Source organism: Chlamydotis macqueenii, chromosome 15, assembly GCF_036417535.1.
Source record: "Chlamydotis macqueenii isolate bChlMac1 chromosome 15, bChlMac1.mat, whole genome shotgun sequence".
Classification (NCBI taxonomy): domain Eukaryota; kingdom Metazoa; phylum Chordata; class Aves; order Otidiformes; family Otididae; genus Chlamydotis; species Chlamydotis macqueenii.
This window is the reverse complement of record NC_141570.1, coordinates 12,752,080-12,766,257: the sequence shown is the minus strand read 5'-3', so window position 1 is coordinate 12,766,257 and position 14,178 is coordinate 12,752,080. Positions and strand designations below refer to the sequence as shown.

Below are 14,178 nucleotides of genomic sequence, written 5' to 3'. Positions count from 1 at the left end.
CAACAAATTCGCCTTGCGTGTGAGCGCGGAGCGGGCAGCAGTTAGACAGCGGAGGCTGAGTCCGGGCGGATATTTGTGCGTGTCAGCAGTGCTGGGACGGCAGCCGCCTTTTTCTGTTGGTCACGGGTTAATCCGCAGCAGGCGGCTTCGTGAGAGGCGTGCTGGGGTTTGGGGGCTGAAAGCAAAGGTGCTGTGAGCTGCAGTAGGTGGAAATGGAGCCGTGCTGTGATACGGCAGAAAAAGCGCCGAGATGCCTCGTCTTAGCGGGGCAGTTTTTCCTGTTATCCCGAATGGAGGAAGGCTTCATGATAAAGCTGGAGGGGTGGGGGTGGTTTTGTTCCCCAGTACCAGTTCCCCCCTGGCAGAGGGTTTCTTTTCCCCAGCAGTTCATACTTCTACCTTTGCTTCTGAATGGGGCATCCCCTCACTCTCACCATAGCTGGTTGCAGGCTAACAAGGATATGTCTGTGTCACAACAAACGAACGCCGGCGTGCAGCGAGCCAATGCGTTGGGCGTTCTTGCCAAGCCATGCGTGTTTACCCAGGTCAGTGGGAAGCACTGGTATATTTTGGCCGCTAGTGCCAAGTAGAGGGGAGATACTCACACATCTACTTTTTACTGACAAATAATAAACTAATGTCATCCATTAGCTAACGTAATCCCTTATTCATTGAATCACAGAAGGGTTTGGGTGGGAAGGAGGCATTAAAGCCCACCCAGTCCAACCCCCTGCCAGGAGCAGGGACATCTCCACCCAGATCAGGTTCCTCAGAGCCAACCTGGCCTGGAATGTTTCCAGGGATGGGGCATCCACCACCTCTCTGGGCAACCTGATAATCTGGTAACTGATAACATCTAGGAAGAAGACAGCACATCCTGGTTTCATGTTGGAGGCACCGTGCAAGGGAGGAAAGGTTTGCAGCCTCACCATGAGCGTGTGCTTCCACCAGCTTGCCCAGGCTCATGGCTGCCGAGATCCCTTAAGCTGAGCTCATTCTCAGGCCTGAGGGCTGGACTGAGCCAAGGCTACTGGGGGGCTGTGCTGGAGCGGATCACTCAGTGGTTCTCGGCCCTGTTTGGGTGGGAAGTGCGTCTCCTCTGCAACGTGCTGGGCTCCGTCTGTCTTGCTAACAGCCAGGGTCTCCCTCTCTCTCTCCCTTCCAGCGGCGCGGGGCGGCTAGCCATGGTGGAGCGCGGAGGTTTGCATCGCGCTGCGGGATCTCTAGGCCGCCGGGAGCCCGGGAGGAGCTGCTGTGGAGCCTGAGGCGAGGGCGGGATGGACCTTGTCAAGGGGTGAGTCGGGGCTGTGCCGCGCTCCCTTCGCTCGCTAAGGGTTGGTGGGGGAAGGAGTGTGCTGGTGAAGCCCCGCCGCTGCCTGGCCCTCCGCTGTACGCAATGCCGTTGTTTCATTCTCATGCTGCAAAGCAAGGCCCTGCCTGCAGGGAGAGGCTGTGTCACCACGTGGATGAGCAGTAATGCCAGGACTGAGGGTTTGTGGCCTTTCCCACCTTTCACCGTTGTCACACAGCCCAACAAATGTCCGCTGGTACCGCAAGCCGGGCGCTGCGCTCACGTGTAGCGGTGGGAGCTGTGCGGAGCGCTGGGCAGGTGTTTGATGTTTTGATTGGAGTGATGCAAGGTGAGCTAGCTGTGACTAAGGAAGGCGTGAGTGGCAGGGTTTGTACCAGCACAGACTGGTACGTACGGTCAAACCTGACGGTTTCACTGCGGCGGCAGTTAAATACACGTATTTAATCTCAGTCCATTATGCTGGCTTTCCAGAGCGAGTGCTGCGTAAAGAAAAAAATTCTTCCTGGTTCCCTTTATATCTGGTCTTGTTTTTCCCATTAAGTTGCAGGGAGGATTTGCCTTTTCAGGGACGTTCCCCTGGGAAGCGTGTCCTGGGCTGGGCCATCCTGGCTGTGCAGAAGCTGTTAGTGACAACTGTAAAATGCTTCCCCCTTTTAAAATCCATGCTGAGGTCACCTGAGAGTGATCGCACGGTGTGGAGGTGAGCACAGCGCACGTGCTGGTCTGCGCCGAGGGCATGAGCGAGGACAGGCAGCCGCTGGCTCACTGCGGGCAGGAGGGCTGCTCTCGTCGCAGAGCTGGGGAAGGGAGGAAGTGGGAGAAAACCTGTTGTCCTTGGAGGCTTGCTCTTCTGCATCTGGAAATCATTGCTGGCGTGGATGTGAAATTCAAGCGCTGGGAAGGGACAGGATGGGCCAGGTCTGAGGGCAGCAGCGCAGACCCCCTTGGCTTGCCCCTGGGGAGGGACGCTCCAGAGCCTCCCGCTCTCTGCTCGTCTGGCGGCAAAAGGAAAACACGGGTGATGACTGGGTTTAAGCTGGGATGGGTCAAATCCCTCTTGGCTCAGTCTTCCTGTTGCTGTGAGTGTGCGTTTGGGGACAGTGCTGTGTGCTGGAGACCCTTGTGCAAGGGAGAATCTGCAGTGGGACCCCTGGCTCATCTCACATGTAGGGCGGGTGAGAGAAAGGGGACGCTGGAGACTTCTGCTGTCGTCTGCGTGTGGATTAGAAGCCTCCAAGTGAAAAGCAGCCAAAGCGCAGATTCCAGTTGTTGAGCTGTCTCATCTGTTCCCCAAAGCTAACTTTGCCTTTGCGGATACAAAGGCCAACTTGTCTCCCCCGCCTTGGCAGGGCTCGCCATCAGCTAACGTTGGCTTTGTCCGCCACAGGCCCATGGAGCTGCAGATGGGCTGGGGCGAGCGGCCTCTCAATGCTGGGATTGTCTGTGGCCGCCCCCACCTCGCCTGGGGGACAGGCAGGGTGTGCTTGCCATGGCCCCCCCACCTCGCTGCTGCTCAGTCTGCTCCGGATCGCCAGCACTCCCCCCAGCGCCGGCGCGGTGCGGAGCTGTTGTGTCGGGTCTGGTCCTGCTGCCCGTCTGTCCCTGATGGTCTCCTCGCTCCCACAGGGAGCTGTCTCCTGGGCATCCACCTTCGCAGAGAGGGGAGGTTGGTTCATCCAAAGTGCACATGGTCCTGGCTGGATGGAGATGCACGAACCTCAGCACTTTAGCCGTGTGGTTGAGGGAAAGGGGTCCTGGATATCCCCCCTCCAGCAAGGCTTTGGGACTCTTGCCCTGGGACGGAGGGATGCAGCCCCTTGGAGGAGTGTGTAGCCCACCAAGTAGAGGGACTGACCCTCTGCACCACCGCTCTCTAACTCCTTGCTCTCCTCTGGACTCCGTTTGCCCATGCCTGTCTTAAAGCGCAGAAGGAGAAGGTGCGAAAAACAACCAGTGAGCAGTGAAGAGAGGAGCTGGAGATGCTGGAGCTGGGACGGGAGCTTGGTGGTTGGATGCAGTAACCGTGTGCCATCTGTTCTCCGAGTGCAAGTACGGCCTGCGGGGGTCTAGCAGGCTAAACTGAAGGAAGAAATAGGGTGGTGCAGTGTCAGGGAGAGCTGCTGAGCAGGCCGGCTGTGGAGGACACGGCCTCGTTACTGGTGCGAGAACAGGTCTCGCAAAGCCACCAAGCTGGAGGTAGGTGCAGCGTGGGCTGTCGCCCTTGCCTGGTGCTTGCCACCCTCCCTCTTTGGGTCTGCGCGTGAACACCTCCTCAGGGCTGGACCAGCTGCCCCGCGGTTGCAGTAGTGGTGGTCAGGGTTTTAACCAGTGTGACCAAAGGGGAGAGCAGGTTTCTGCGGGGTCCCTCCACCCCAGGCTCTTGCAGGAGTCTGGTCCCTCTGTGTTTCCTTCCTGCGCGTCGCAGCTGCGAGGGGATGGCTGGGGGGTCCCGCAGCCAACGCTAGGCTCCTCTGCCCCCTCTTCCATGCCTCCACGCTGGAATTTCTGCCTCCCCCTGTGCTGTTGGACACGGCGATGGGCAGATGTGCTGAGGGGGGGCTTCACGGAGCACTGGGCTGGCTCTCTGGTGCTGTGAAATGTGGCGCTCCTGGGGCTTTTCCTGTGTGCCTCATCCCTGGGATCCGGCTTTGGAAAACGGGGAGAAAACCCTCTGCAGCAGGTGGAGGTTAAGAGATCAGAGACACTGGAACGGGAGGGGCATAACAAATACCGTTGTTGCACGGTGCTGCTGTGGAAGATGAACTGTGTGAGATGGAGAGAGATGCTTTGCACAGAAGTGCTCTTTGGCGATGTCACGAGGCAGCTGCAGTGTCAGCTCCTGTCAGGGTGACAAGGTGTGATTTCCAGCTGAGCTCTTGCTTCGGAGGTGCTGGCCCTGTCTGGGCAAGGCAGAGGAGGGTGCGAACGTTGTCCCCAATCCGGGTTCTTTACCCGGGGTGCAGTACGCCCGTCTCACACGCAGAGCAGAGGCATTTATTAATTTAATTTCCGCGCAGAGATGGGTGCTGGGGGTAAATCCACCCAGCTGGCACCCCGGTCACAGTCACATTCCGTATTTGTACAGCTCAGAATAACAGCTCTGCCTTTGGTCACACCTACCTAACGGCAATGGGTTCGTTCTTACGTTCGGTTATGGGTACAAGACTTAAATTTACCCCGGGTGCTGGGTGAGTGGGGGTCTCTGTCTGAGGAGGGCTGATTTGAGCGCTGGAGGGGTGGTTTTCCTGTTACAGTGAGAGCTCACTCTGAGGACACTGGTGAGTGGGATTTGGTTGACCGTTCGCATGGATGTTACGCACCTCCAAGGACGCACATCCCCTTGGTTCCATGAATGCTTCCGTGCTCGGGATGCCCCCTCACCTGTCTGGGCCTCTCCAGCAGCTCTGCTCTCCTCGAGCCTCTCCTGGAGCGCCTTTGTCCGGCGGATTTACGGCATCGTCCTGCTCCGTCAGGGCCCTGTCTGCCGCGTTGCTCTGTGTCGTTCTCGGCTCTCCCTTTCCGTGCCGACCCGTGCTGACCTGCTGCTCCTTTGCCGATCCTCCGGCTCTCGGCACCTCTGGGGCGAGGTGTTTCCTTTGTGCCAGTCGCTCGGTTTCTCTGCCAGGGGACATCGCTAGCAGGGCATGCGCTGTTCATACAGGGTAACTTGGTTTGCTCCAGCCAGATTCTGTTTCACAGAATATTCATTGTCCTTGCCTAATGGAAAATTTCATAAAAACTAATTCCTGCAAATTTCATAAAAATTTCACCCATGTGTGTCACTGATCCCTTGGAAATGAGCAGGAGACAGAGCCCTAAGGTTCTTTTTTTTTTTTTATTTCAAGCCCTCCTTGTAGTTCTGACCTAGAAATTCCTCATTCCATTTGCTGAGCTGGCTTAGTTAAAGACTTGACTAATTTCTGGGGGATTAATTATTCAGCGTGCATGAGGAGGGAGGGTGCTGTCTACTCCGCACTCCGCAGGCGGGGCCCTTCCCTGCGAGCCCTGCTGCCGCGCTCGCCCAGGGCCGGGCACGTCTCGCAGGTGGGTATCGGGGTGCACGTTGGGATGCATTTCTTTGTGTCGCTCTCATCCTTTGCTTGTTTTCCCTCCGTTTAAGCAGGAAATTAAATTCTGGCCTCGTGGTCTTCAGTGACACGTTTCCAGCTTGTGCTGCCATTCTGCCTCCCTGGAAGACCCTGTGATGTCCCCACGGCCCTGTGTCACCTGCGCCGCTGCTGAGCCTCCCTGCTCGGGGCGAGCACCTGTGCCTGGGCCAGGGCTTGCAGAGGGGCTTGGCCCCAGGGGTCTTGAGTCCCCCGGAGAAGGGCCGTCAGTGGTAGATCTGCAGAGATCTGGTGACAGTGCTGAGGCTTGGGGACCCTCGACCGCTGTCGCTGTGGGTGGGATGCTGCTGGCCCTCCCTGCAGCTGTCCCTGCGTCCTGGTCCAAGACTGCTTTGGGGGGAGCGTGCAGCAAACTGCAGTTTGGGGGAGTACTCGTGCCTTCAAAGCCGTGCTGCTGCGCTCGGGATAAATCCTCAGAGGTGCAGTGACAGCAACTGGTTTTCACGTCGCAAAGAGCCGAGGTGCCCTGGAAAGCGCACAGAGGAATGTGTTTCCTTCATTTCCACAGGCTCTGGATGTGCTGGGGAAAGCGGTTTCCCTGTTTAACAGCGCAGTAAGGGCAGGCTGGCAGCTTCCTTCCTTTACGTGCTGCTCAGCTTCCCCTGTGGTGTTCTGTGAGGAAACGCGGTTCAGAGGCTGTCAGCAGCGGCAGCTCTGGTGTCAGGCAGTGCAGTGGGTGCTTTTGGGCCCCGGCTGCACCCAGGTGTGGGAAGATGGGGTCCAGCCTCGCTGGCCCGGCTGCAGCTCTGCCATGGAGCGCCCGGAGTGAACCTCAGGAGAGTGCTTACGCAGTGATTTGGCTGCTGTATGTTCCTCTGCGTGAGGGGTGTTTGTTGGCAGAAGGCGGCGTTTGTCCTGGACACCTTCGTGCCTGGGCCAGCGACAGGGCCCTGTAAATCCCTGTTGTAGAAGGCAATACCCGAAACGCCTGTTTCTCCGACCCGCTGCGAGCTGGCAGGCTTGCTGGTGGTGACTGTAAAGCTTTTTGCTTGTGTTTTGGCAGAATCGTAGCAATAACCAGTAAATGAGTTCATTAATAACCTGCAAATCGCTGCTCACCAGCTGAGCCGCGGGATCTGTCTGTGCGCTCGCCCCCAGGCTGGAGGGAGCTGCCAAACAGCGGCAGTGTTCAAGCCGACGTGTTTAGCTAATAAACGCGGTGGGCAGAGCGGGAGCGGGCAGCTGCGGGCGCTGCCTTGCTGGGCTGTGGCGACCCGGCTGCTGAGGCTCACCCCCAGAACGGACCGTTTGCACAGGGTGCGCGGCGCGGGCGCCGTGGCTTTGAGGAGGGCGTTTCTTTGCTGGAGCCGGCGGCAGAACGCCGCCAAAGCTAAGGAGTGCTCTCCCACTGAGGTGCCGGCTGGAGAAACCAGGGCGTGTTGGTAAGAAACTGCTGTCACGCTGCTCCAGCGCGGTGCTGAGCCATCTGTGCGGCTCCCGCATGCAGCGCAAGAGTTGGTGTTTCAGACCAAATCATCTTCTCAGGCAGTCCACTGGCAGCTCTGTTTTCCAGCTTTTCCTGCCATCAGAGTTTGGCAGTCTGTGGGCACCCTTGCTTTGATCAACGCAACTGTGAATTTTAGCTTTTATGTCCTTCTCTAAGTCCACCTTCAGCTGGGACCTGCAGGAGCTTCTCCACAAACTCCTGAGCCGTAAGAGATTAAAGGGAGCGAGGAAGGGCTGGGAGAATATGTGAGGGGCTCAGCTTCACCCTGCAGTGGGAAGCCTCTGAAGAGGCTGGGGGAAAGTGAGTGAAGGATGGTCCACAAAGCAGGGCGCTGCTGGTGTGACACCTCTGTCGCAGGCCAGCACGCGGGACTGTCATGGAAACTTGTGATTCAATGCACGTCGTGTGTACCTTACACAGTGCTGCGCTGCTGGGCTGCGTTCATGGAACGGAGCCCGGCGCTGTGGCAGACCGCGGGGACTGGCGCCGCAGAGCAGCGCCGGGCTGCACGGGATGCTCCCAGAGCCAGGCGGAGGCTGTGAACGGCCTTTCCAGGGAGCAAAGCCCCGCGGCAGCGAGGGCGCCGGGAGGAGTTGCTTCGAGCAGCTTTCCTCGAGGTGTGCGCAGCGCGTGGGGAAGCCAGCCCCACCAAAGAGGTTCCCCGCAGCGGGGTGTTACCCCACGTGTGTCCGTGCTTCTGGTGGGAGGGTGGGGAGCTCTGCAGGGACGTGCTGGTCGCCCACCCTGCGTGTTTGTGAAGGCGCTTGGATCACCGTGGTGTGGAGCCAGGCGCAGCATGCGAACCAGTGGCTTCCCTCGGAAAGGAGCGGGAATTGGCAGCTGCGAGCCCGGAGAGCAGTGCGGCAGTGCCAGGCGTGCAGGTGGCTCCCTTCCTGGCTAACACTTTGGGTCACGCTCGAGGTCTGGGAACTCCCCACGTGCCTGTGGTCCACGCGGAATGAGTTCAGAGGTCTCAGCTTGGGTTCCCTGGGAGTATTATCTCCAGGCACACCTTGCTGCGTGGATGTGTTTACTACACAGAAGGGCTCTGTGGGTACTGGTCCAAGCTCTGCTGCACACGCTGTTTCTCTGCATCTGCTTCCTTGGGTCCAGTCTGATGTTCTGCTGATTGGGCTCTGTCGTGGCGAAGCTGCTGGACGCTCCACTGCAGCTTAGAATGAGGCACTTGCTATGCCCTGAATAATGCTGTACTAAACTGTAGCTATCCCCCGAAAGTGATAAGATGCTTCAGCATATGGTGTTCTGCTGCTGCAACAGCCTGTGCTCCTCCAGTCCCGCCGGCCCGGGGTGAGGGAGCCGGGTTAATTCCTGCCTGCGCACCAGGAGAAGCACAAGCTCGTGCCTAGTAGTTCAGATTCTGAAAGTGCCAAGGCGCTGCCGCCTGGGAAGGGACTGCCGTGTCCCTCGCTCTTTTCCAGAAAGCAAGTCCCTGTGAGGTGTCCAAGGTCTCCTGCTGCTCCTGGCCCGGGGCAGCCTCGGGAGCCCCTGGGTGCTGGCGGGAAGCAGTGATGAGTGCTGCCGAGCATTGTTTTACTTCTTCCCTTGGAAGCAGGATGGTCTGGCTCTCCGCAGGCACAGTGCGGCTGTGTCTGCACGTTTGCTTTGCTGCTAATAGAGCTGCTGCTTTACCCATTGGCTCCTCCACCCAGAAAGGGCTCACGAGAGCCACTGCAGCTTCCCTTTGCTCCACAGAGCCTTTCAGGTTGCGCGGATTGCTGCAATGATTGCTGGGTTTCATCAGACGAGAGGCGCATCTTTCCTAATAGCCTGTGTAATTTCTTCCAGAGGGACGCATCGCATTAAATCTTTAATCCAGCAAGCTGCTCCGGGAGCGCGCTCAGCCTCCGTGCGTTCGCTATTGATCTCTTACACAACCCCAACGCTACCCCGGAGGCTTCGCCCTTCGGAGCGGCGCAGTCGGAGCCTCTGGAGGGGAGCCAGGGTGGGAAGGGGCTGCGGTGCTCCCCTGCTTTCTCCCTGCCTGTCGCTGTGACGCCACAGCCGTGGTGTGCCAGGGAAGGCAGGTTGCTCTCCGTGCTGCACGTGCTCGGGTCACGGCAGCTGGGGTCTGTGCAGGGTGAAACAAACTGCGTAGGAATGGGAATGTGGCGTTGCAGGACTGCTACCCGCTGCCCTGTTCCAGCAGGCCACTTCTGCCTTTGATTTCTTTTCTTCCCAGCCTCAAAAATCCCTGCTTGCCCCATTTTCTCAAGAGTTTCAGGGTTGCTGGCTGGCGTTTTGGATAGCTTTTCTTACACAAGGCGTTTTGCAAATGAGCTGGAGCGTTGCTGAGCCTGGTGCAGAGCCCAGCCGCGCTGGGGCAGGGGGATGCGGCTGCGCTGGTCCCGCTCTTGCTGCCCCATCCTGCTTCTGCTGAATGGACTTTTATGTTGCTTTCTGCTGCGTGCCCTTGCTCGCTCTGACCTTTTCTTCCTTCATCTCTCCTGCTTTCTGTCCTCACAGCCCTCTCTGCAAGGCGGGAGTAATTTGGGAGGAGAGCTGCTCTCATTTGGCACGCTCGCCCACCAGCACGGCTGCTGACTGTGCTGGCGATCGCCTTTGATGTGCATTTACAGAGACAGCGACCTGGAAAAGAGTAAATCAAAGACTTGAGGGCAGTGCCTGAGGTGCACCTTAATACCGTGTAATCTCCCCTTCTGCTCCCCTGCAAACAGTGGGCAGGTAAGACAGACACATCTGCAAATCGGAGCGCAGCCACGGGACGCGGCTCACCTGAGACGAGGGGCTGAGGGTGGCTGGGACATCGTCAGGCCTGAGAGCCTGGGAGAAGGTACATTAGGCCTGGACTTGCAGAGCTTCTCTCCTGTAGCCGAGTTCTGCATGAGGCCTGTCTGTTGATGAGGAAGACGGTTTGCCTCTTTGTTTTATTTATTTTTTATTTATTTTCATGTTATCTACCTTTATTTGCATCTTGGTGCCTCAAAGAGCTCTTAGTTCTCAGCATCGCTGTGTGCTCGTGCGGCTGGGCTCTTGGGGTGTGAGGACCTAGTCCAAGGCCAGAAGAGCCCATCCCCAGGACTGCCCACTTCTCCAGGTGATCTGGAGAGCTTTGGGCCATGACCATGTCTCCCAGGCAGTGGTACCTGCTGCGGCAGATTGACCTCGCCGGTGATGCTTGGTACGGCCATGGTCGCTCCAGCGCTCTGGGCTGATGAAGTGACTGCAACGTGGAAGCTCCTCGAACTGCCGGAGCTGCCCTGTGTCGGTGAATCTTATTCCTGTGCCCTGTGGGGCTGTTTGTGCTGCTACAAGCGCGTCCGTCCATCAGGCTTTCACAGCTCTGGTGCTCTGATCACAGCTCACATCTCCGTGTGTCGTGGCCAGTGCTGGCCTGCCAGCGGACGCGTGCAGTGAGAACCTGGCCTATTTGATGCCCTCTGGTACTGCCCACTTCACTGCTTGTTTTAAAGTTTCCTGCTCCATGCACTAGATGCAGAATGACCTTTTAAAGTCTGTTTTCCTGGGTGTAAGTATGTTACCTGATTATTATTCTTTTCCTCTCCTTCCCAAAAGCGCATGTGGAGTGCCTGCTCCGCATCCCTGGGGGTGGCAGGAGAGACCCCAGGCCATTTGCGCCGCGCTGGGGATGACGTGGGTCGTGCTGGCTCAGTGAGGGGATCCTTCCCCAGTGCATCATCCCTCCTTCACCTGCTGGTGTGGGGACCGAGGGGACAGCCCTGCTCAGCGGCATTGCTGCCTGGTCACCCCGCAGGCTGTGTGCAGCACCCCCGAAATCAGCTCAGCCGGGCAGGGAGATCTGTCACAGCAGCAGCTGGTAGGACACCCTGCTACAAGCACCAAGCAAAAAACCATCCCTTGACGTCTCCAGTTCTGTCCCATGCTGTTTGTGGCCAAATCCCTTGGCAGCAAGGAGGCCCAGGGCATGGCTTGCCGCATGCCACTGCAGTGCCTGGTCCTGCCGTGGACCCCGTGGCAGAGGGGAACACGTGTTTCACTGCAGATGGAGGAAAAACTTGGCTTTGTTTGGAAAATGAATGGCTGGAAAGACACGGCTGAGTTGGAAACATCACCCAGCTTGGGCAGAGCCTGGGGCTATTGGAGTGAAAAAGTTCCAGGTTGTTTCTTGCAGGTTGAATGCTGCAGAGCAACACGGGGTGGCACGTGGCCACCACAGGTGCTGGTCAGCCACGCCGCGTGGCCCTGCTCTGACCGTGCTCTGCAGCAGCTGGTGCAAAGAAACCCCAGGGGTCTGAGGATCCTGAAACTGCTGCGCTGGGCATCCTGTGGGGATGCTGCCTGGACCCAAGCTGGGACTGGTGGGGATGGGCCACATGAGGCCGCACGGCGCTAGGGAAACCCATCAGCTTTAGCTCTGAACTGCGTCTAACCAGTTTGGTTTTGGTTTGGTTTTGGTTTTTTGGTGTTGGCGCAGGGCTGCCAACCCTGGTCAGACTCCGGGTGCTTTAGGGAGACTGAAGAGAATGATGAGGGCTCCTGGTTTCGGGGGAGTTGTGCCTTCTTTTTCCAGAATTTCTTTTGGGGGTTTGGGGAGTGAGAGCTTTTCCCAGAGGCTCCCAGAGGCACTGGAAGTGGGGGCTGAGGCCAGTTGAGGGTCTGACCGCGGGTGCGGCCGTGGTGCGACAAAAGGGTTGGTTCAGAGCGCGGAGAGCTGCTGCTGGTGAGCTGAGGACCACCGCAGAGGCATCCAGCACAGGGACAGCACAGAGTAAGATGCAATGTTCCTTTTTCCCTTCTTTTTCTTGTTTTCCCTCTTTTCCTGATGAGGTGTTGCAGCTGGGGAGCCCTCTCGTGTGCCCCCAAAGCAGGGGCAGGCTGTCACGCAGACGGGGCGGGGGGAGCCCCTGCGTGAGTGTGAGGGGAGCTGTCGGGGCCTCGTGTATCCGTGCAGCAGAGAAGCAGCCCGAGACCTTCTTGGGCCCCTCCTGGGGGGGCAAGCAGCACCTTGAGTTTTGCCTGCAGGCCTGCGGGAGAGGGCATACTGGATTTTAATCATTCGGGGGTTGCACAACGCCGAGCTGCACCGCTGCGCTCTGCCTGCCTCCAGCAGCCTAGCGATGACGATGTCCGAGGCAGTGCCCCGAGACTCGCGCCCGAAGGGACTGGTCTTTGCCCCAGATGGTTCTTCTGCAGTTCTGCCATGTCAGGTCAGTGGGCTTGGACCTGAGAAAGCAGCAGGGAGCCCGGGTTTGCTGTTGCGCTGCCGTGATGCTCCCTGTGACTCCCACCCACAAGCATCGGGTGGTGGGAGATCCTGCAGTGCAGCGCAGGGGGAAGCAGACGCGTCGGTTGGGTCTCCCCAGCGTTTGGGAGTCCGTGGTGCAGCTTGCGGACCTGCCGGAGGTGCCGGCGGAGGCTCCCTGGCTGCTGCCTGTCGCTGGATGGGAAAGTGAGCTGCTGGGCCCCACACGTAACGTGCTGCTGGGTCCTGCCCCACGCAGAAGCGTGGCTGAGGGACAGCCCCTGCTCGTCCAGAGGTGCGCGTCGTGGCTGAGGTGACGTTCACAGAAATGTGATAAGCAAACCTCTCTGCGGTGTATTTCGAGCTTTTTGCCCGCTTTGGGATGTTAAGGGCTCTGGGGGCTGCTTGACCCTTCAGCGTAAGACAGCCTGCGTGTGCGTACGTCGGTGCGCAGCGTTGGTACCAGCGGGAGATGAACCGAGCGGCCTGTTCTGTCGCATGCCTGTGTGATGCCGGTTTTTAGGTATTTGATGTAAAGATCCATTGACCTCAGTGCCTTGTGCTCCACTCCATCTCCTCTCCCGCAGTGGCTGGTAACTGGTGAAGAGGTTTCCTGGGCTGACTCAGCTCGCCCTGTTACTGGGCAGTGTGGGTGGACTGGGTTGTTGTTTGGTTCGTACCAGGCCAGCTCAGCTGACTCATCCCAGAGCCGCACAGCACGTTTCTGCTGGTTGGTGTTTTGCCTTTGCTGTTCCTGTTTCCAGGTGAGCAGCTGCCCAGAAAGTTCCTCAGGGTTTCCTTGTCCTCTGCCGGTAGCATGGCAGCGAGGCAGCGGCGGGAGCAGGGCATCGGCTGGGAGGAGCTGGTGTGGGCAGAGGTGCGGGATGCTGACGGGGTCTCCCGCCCCCTTCCCTCGTTTTTCCCCAGCAGCAGAAACCTTGGTTGCACCGTGCAAGGCTGCAGGGTCGGGCTTGGACCGTGTGCTCGCAGCGCGAGCTCGCAATGTGGGTGTGCGGAAGAGAGGTCTGGAGCAGCGAGGTTCCTCGGGGCTCGTGCGGACTGAGCCGCAGAGGAAGAAGTCCTCTCCTGGGAGCCCGACATGCGGCTGCTCCGCGAGGCCACGGCAACCCCACCAGCCTCCCTGCTGTGCCGGGGACTGCCGGCATCGCTGACGTCCCGGCGCTTGAGGAGCTGGTGCCTGTCCCCCGTCAGCCGTGTGATCAGAGGCCTCTCACCGCCAGCCGTGTGGAGAGGGGCTGAGCAGGGTGAGCAGAGACCCGCAGGCGTGTGGCAGCGGAGATCACCTCAGGCGAAGTCTCCGTGTGCAACTTCGCATTTTGGTGGCGCTGACCGTCTCTGTAATCGTCTTTGTTCTGCCCGATGGGGGCTTTAAATATTTTGGCTGATATTGTGAAGGGTGCGATGTGATCTGGTTTGTCTTTTCATTTTCCTGAAATAAGCCTTGCTTTTCCCTGGGGTGTTATTTGGGTTCTGTACTCTGGTTGGCAGTCCTCAAGGTTTTAATTTTCCAACTAGCATTTGGAAGTTTTAGAGGTTTTTTTTTTTTTTTACTTTGTTTTAATTAAATTGCTATAACCTGGGGGAAATCTTTCGGCTTAATTTAAACGGAAAGCCTTATGCTGAGTAAATCCAACATCCCGTCTATCTGACGGTTGTGTTGGTCGGAGTTTTGACATGGAAAGTTAAAATTTGACTCTAGGCTGGAAAGTTTGCAATCTCTGACTGCAGCAGGCACAGCCAGCTCTGTGTCGTAAGAGGATTACATTAATCTATTGTTTGGGAAAGAAGCTGGGATTTAATAGATGCTATTTTGATGCAGAAATGGGATAATTACTGGGTGAGTGGAGAGAAGAAAGAGGTTGGAAGCAGAAATGTCCTTCCCTGGCGCGTGAGAGTGTCTGTGGTCGGACCCTTGGGCCACGGGTGCTGAGGACTGTGCCCCGCTGGGACGAGGGTCTGGCCCCGCGTGGCCCCGTACTCCCCTGAGGGGTGCAGCGTGTATTTGGGGAGTGGGGAGGATGAGGGTTCTCGTGGGATCTGAGCACCGTCTCCTCCCGGGCAGTGCCGT

The 14,178-nt window shown here is 58.1% G+C and overlaps 1 protein-coding gene across 7 annotated transcripts in view; it reads left to right on the top strand.

Annotated features, from left to right (window-relative positions):
• Nucleotides 1-14,178, top strand: part of LOC104474960 (ankyrin repeat and fibronectin type-III domain-containing protein 1) — a 233,196-nt gene that overhangs the window by 32,626 nt on the left and 186,392 nt on the right. For 2 of the 7 annotated variants that reach the window (XM_086759441.1, XM_086759440.1), the window contains one exon: nt 1,166-1,294. The exons of 3 other annotated variants lie outside the window; for them this stretch is intronic. In XM_086759441.1, the coding sequence (XP_086615567.1) occupies nt 1,278-1,294 (17 nt within the window). In that variant the 5' untranslated portion in view covers nt 1,166-1,277. Of the gene's footprint in view, nt 1-1,165; nt 1,295-2,311; nt 2,331-3,342; nt 3,362-14,178 lie in introns of those variants that run through there. 2 more of the 7 variants (XM_086759446.1, XM_086759445.1) reach the window with 2 other exon arrangements.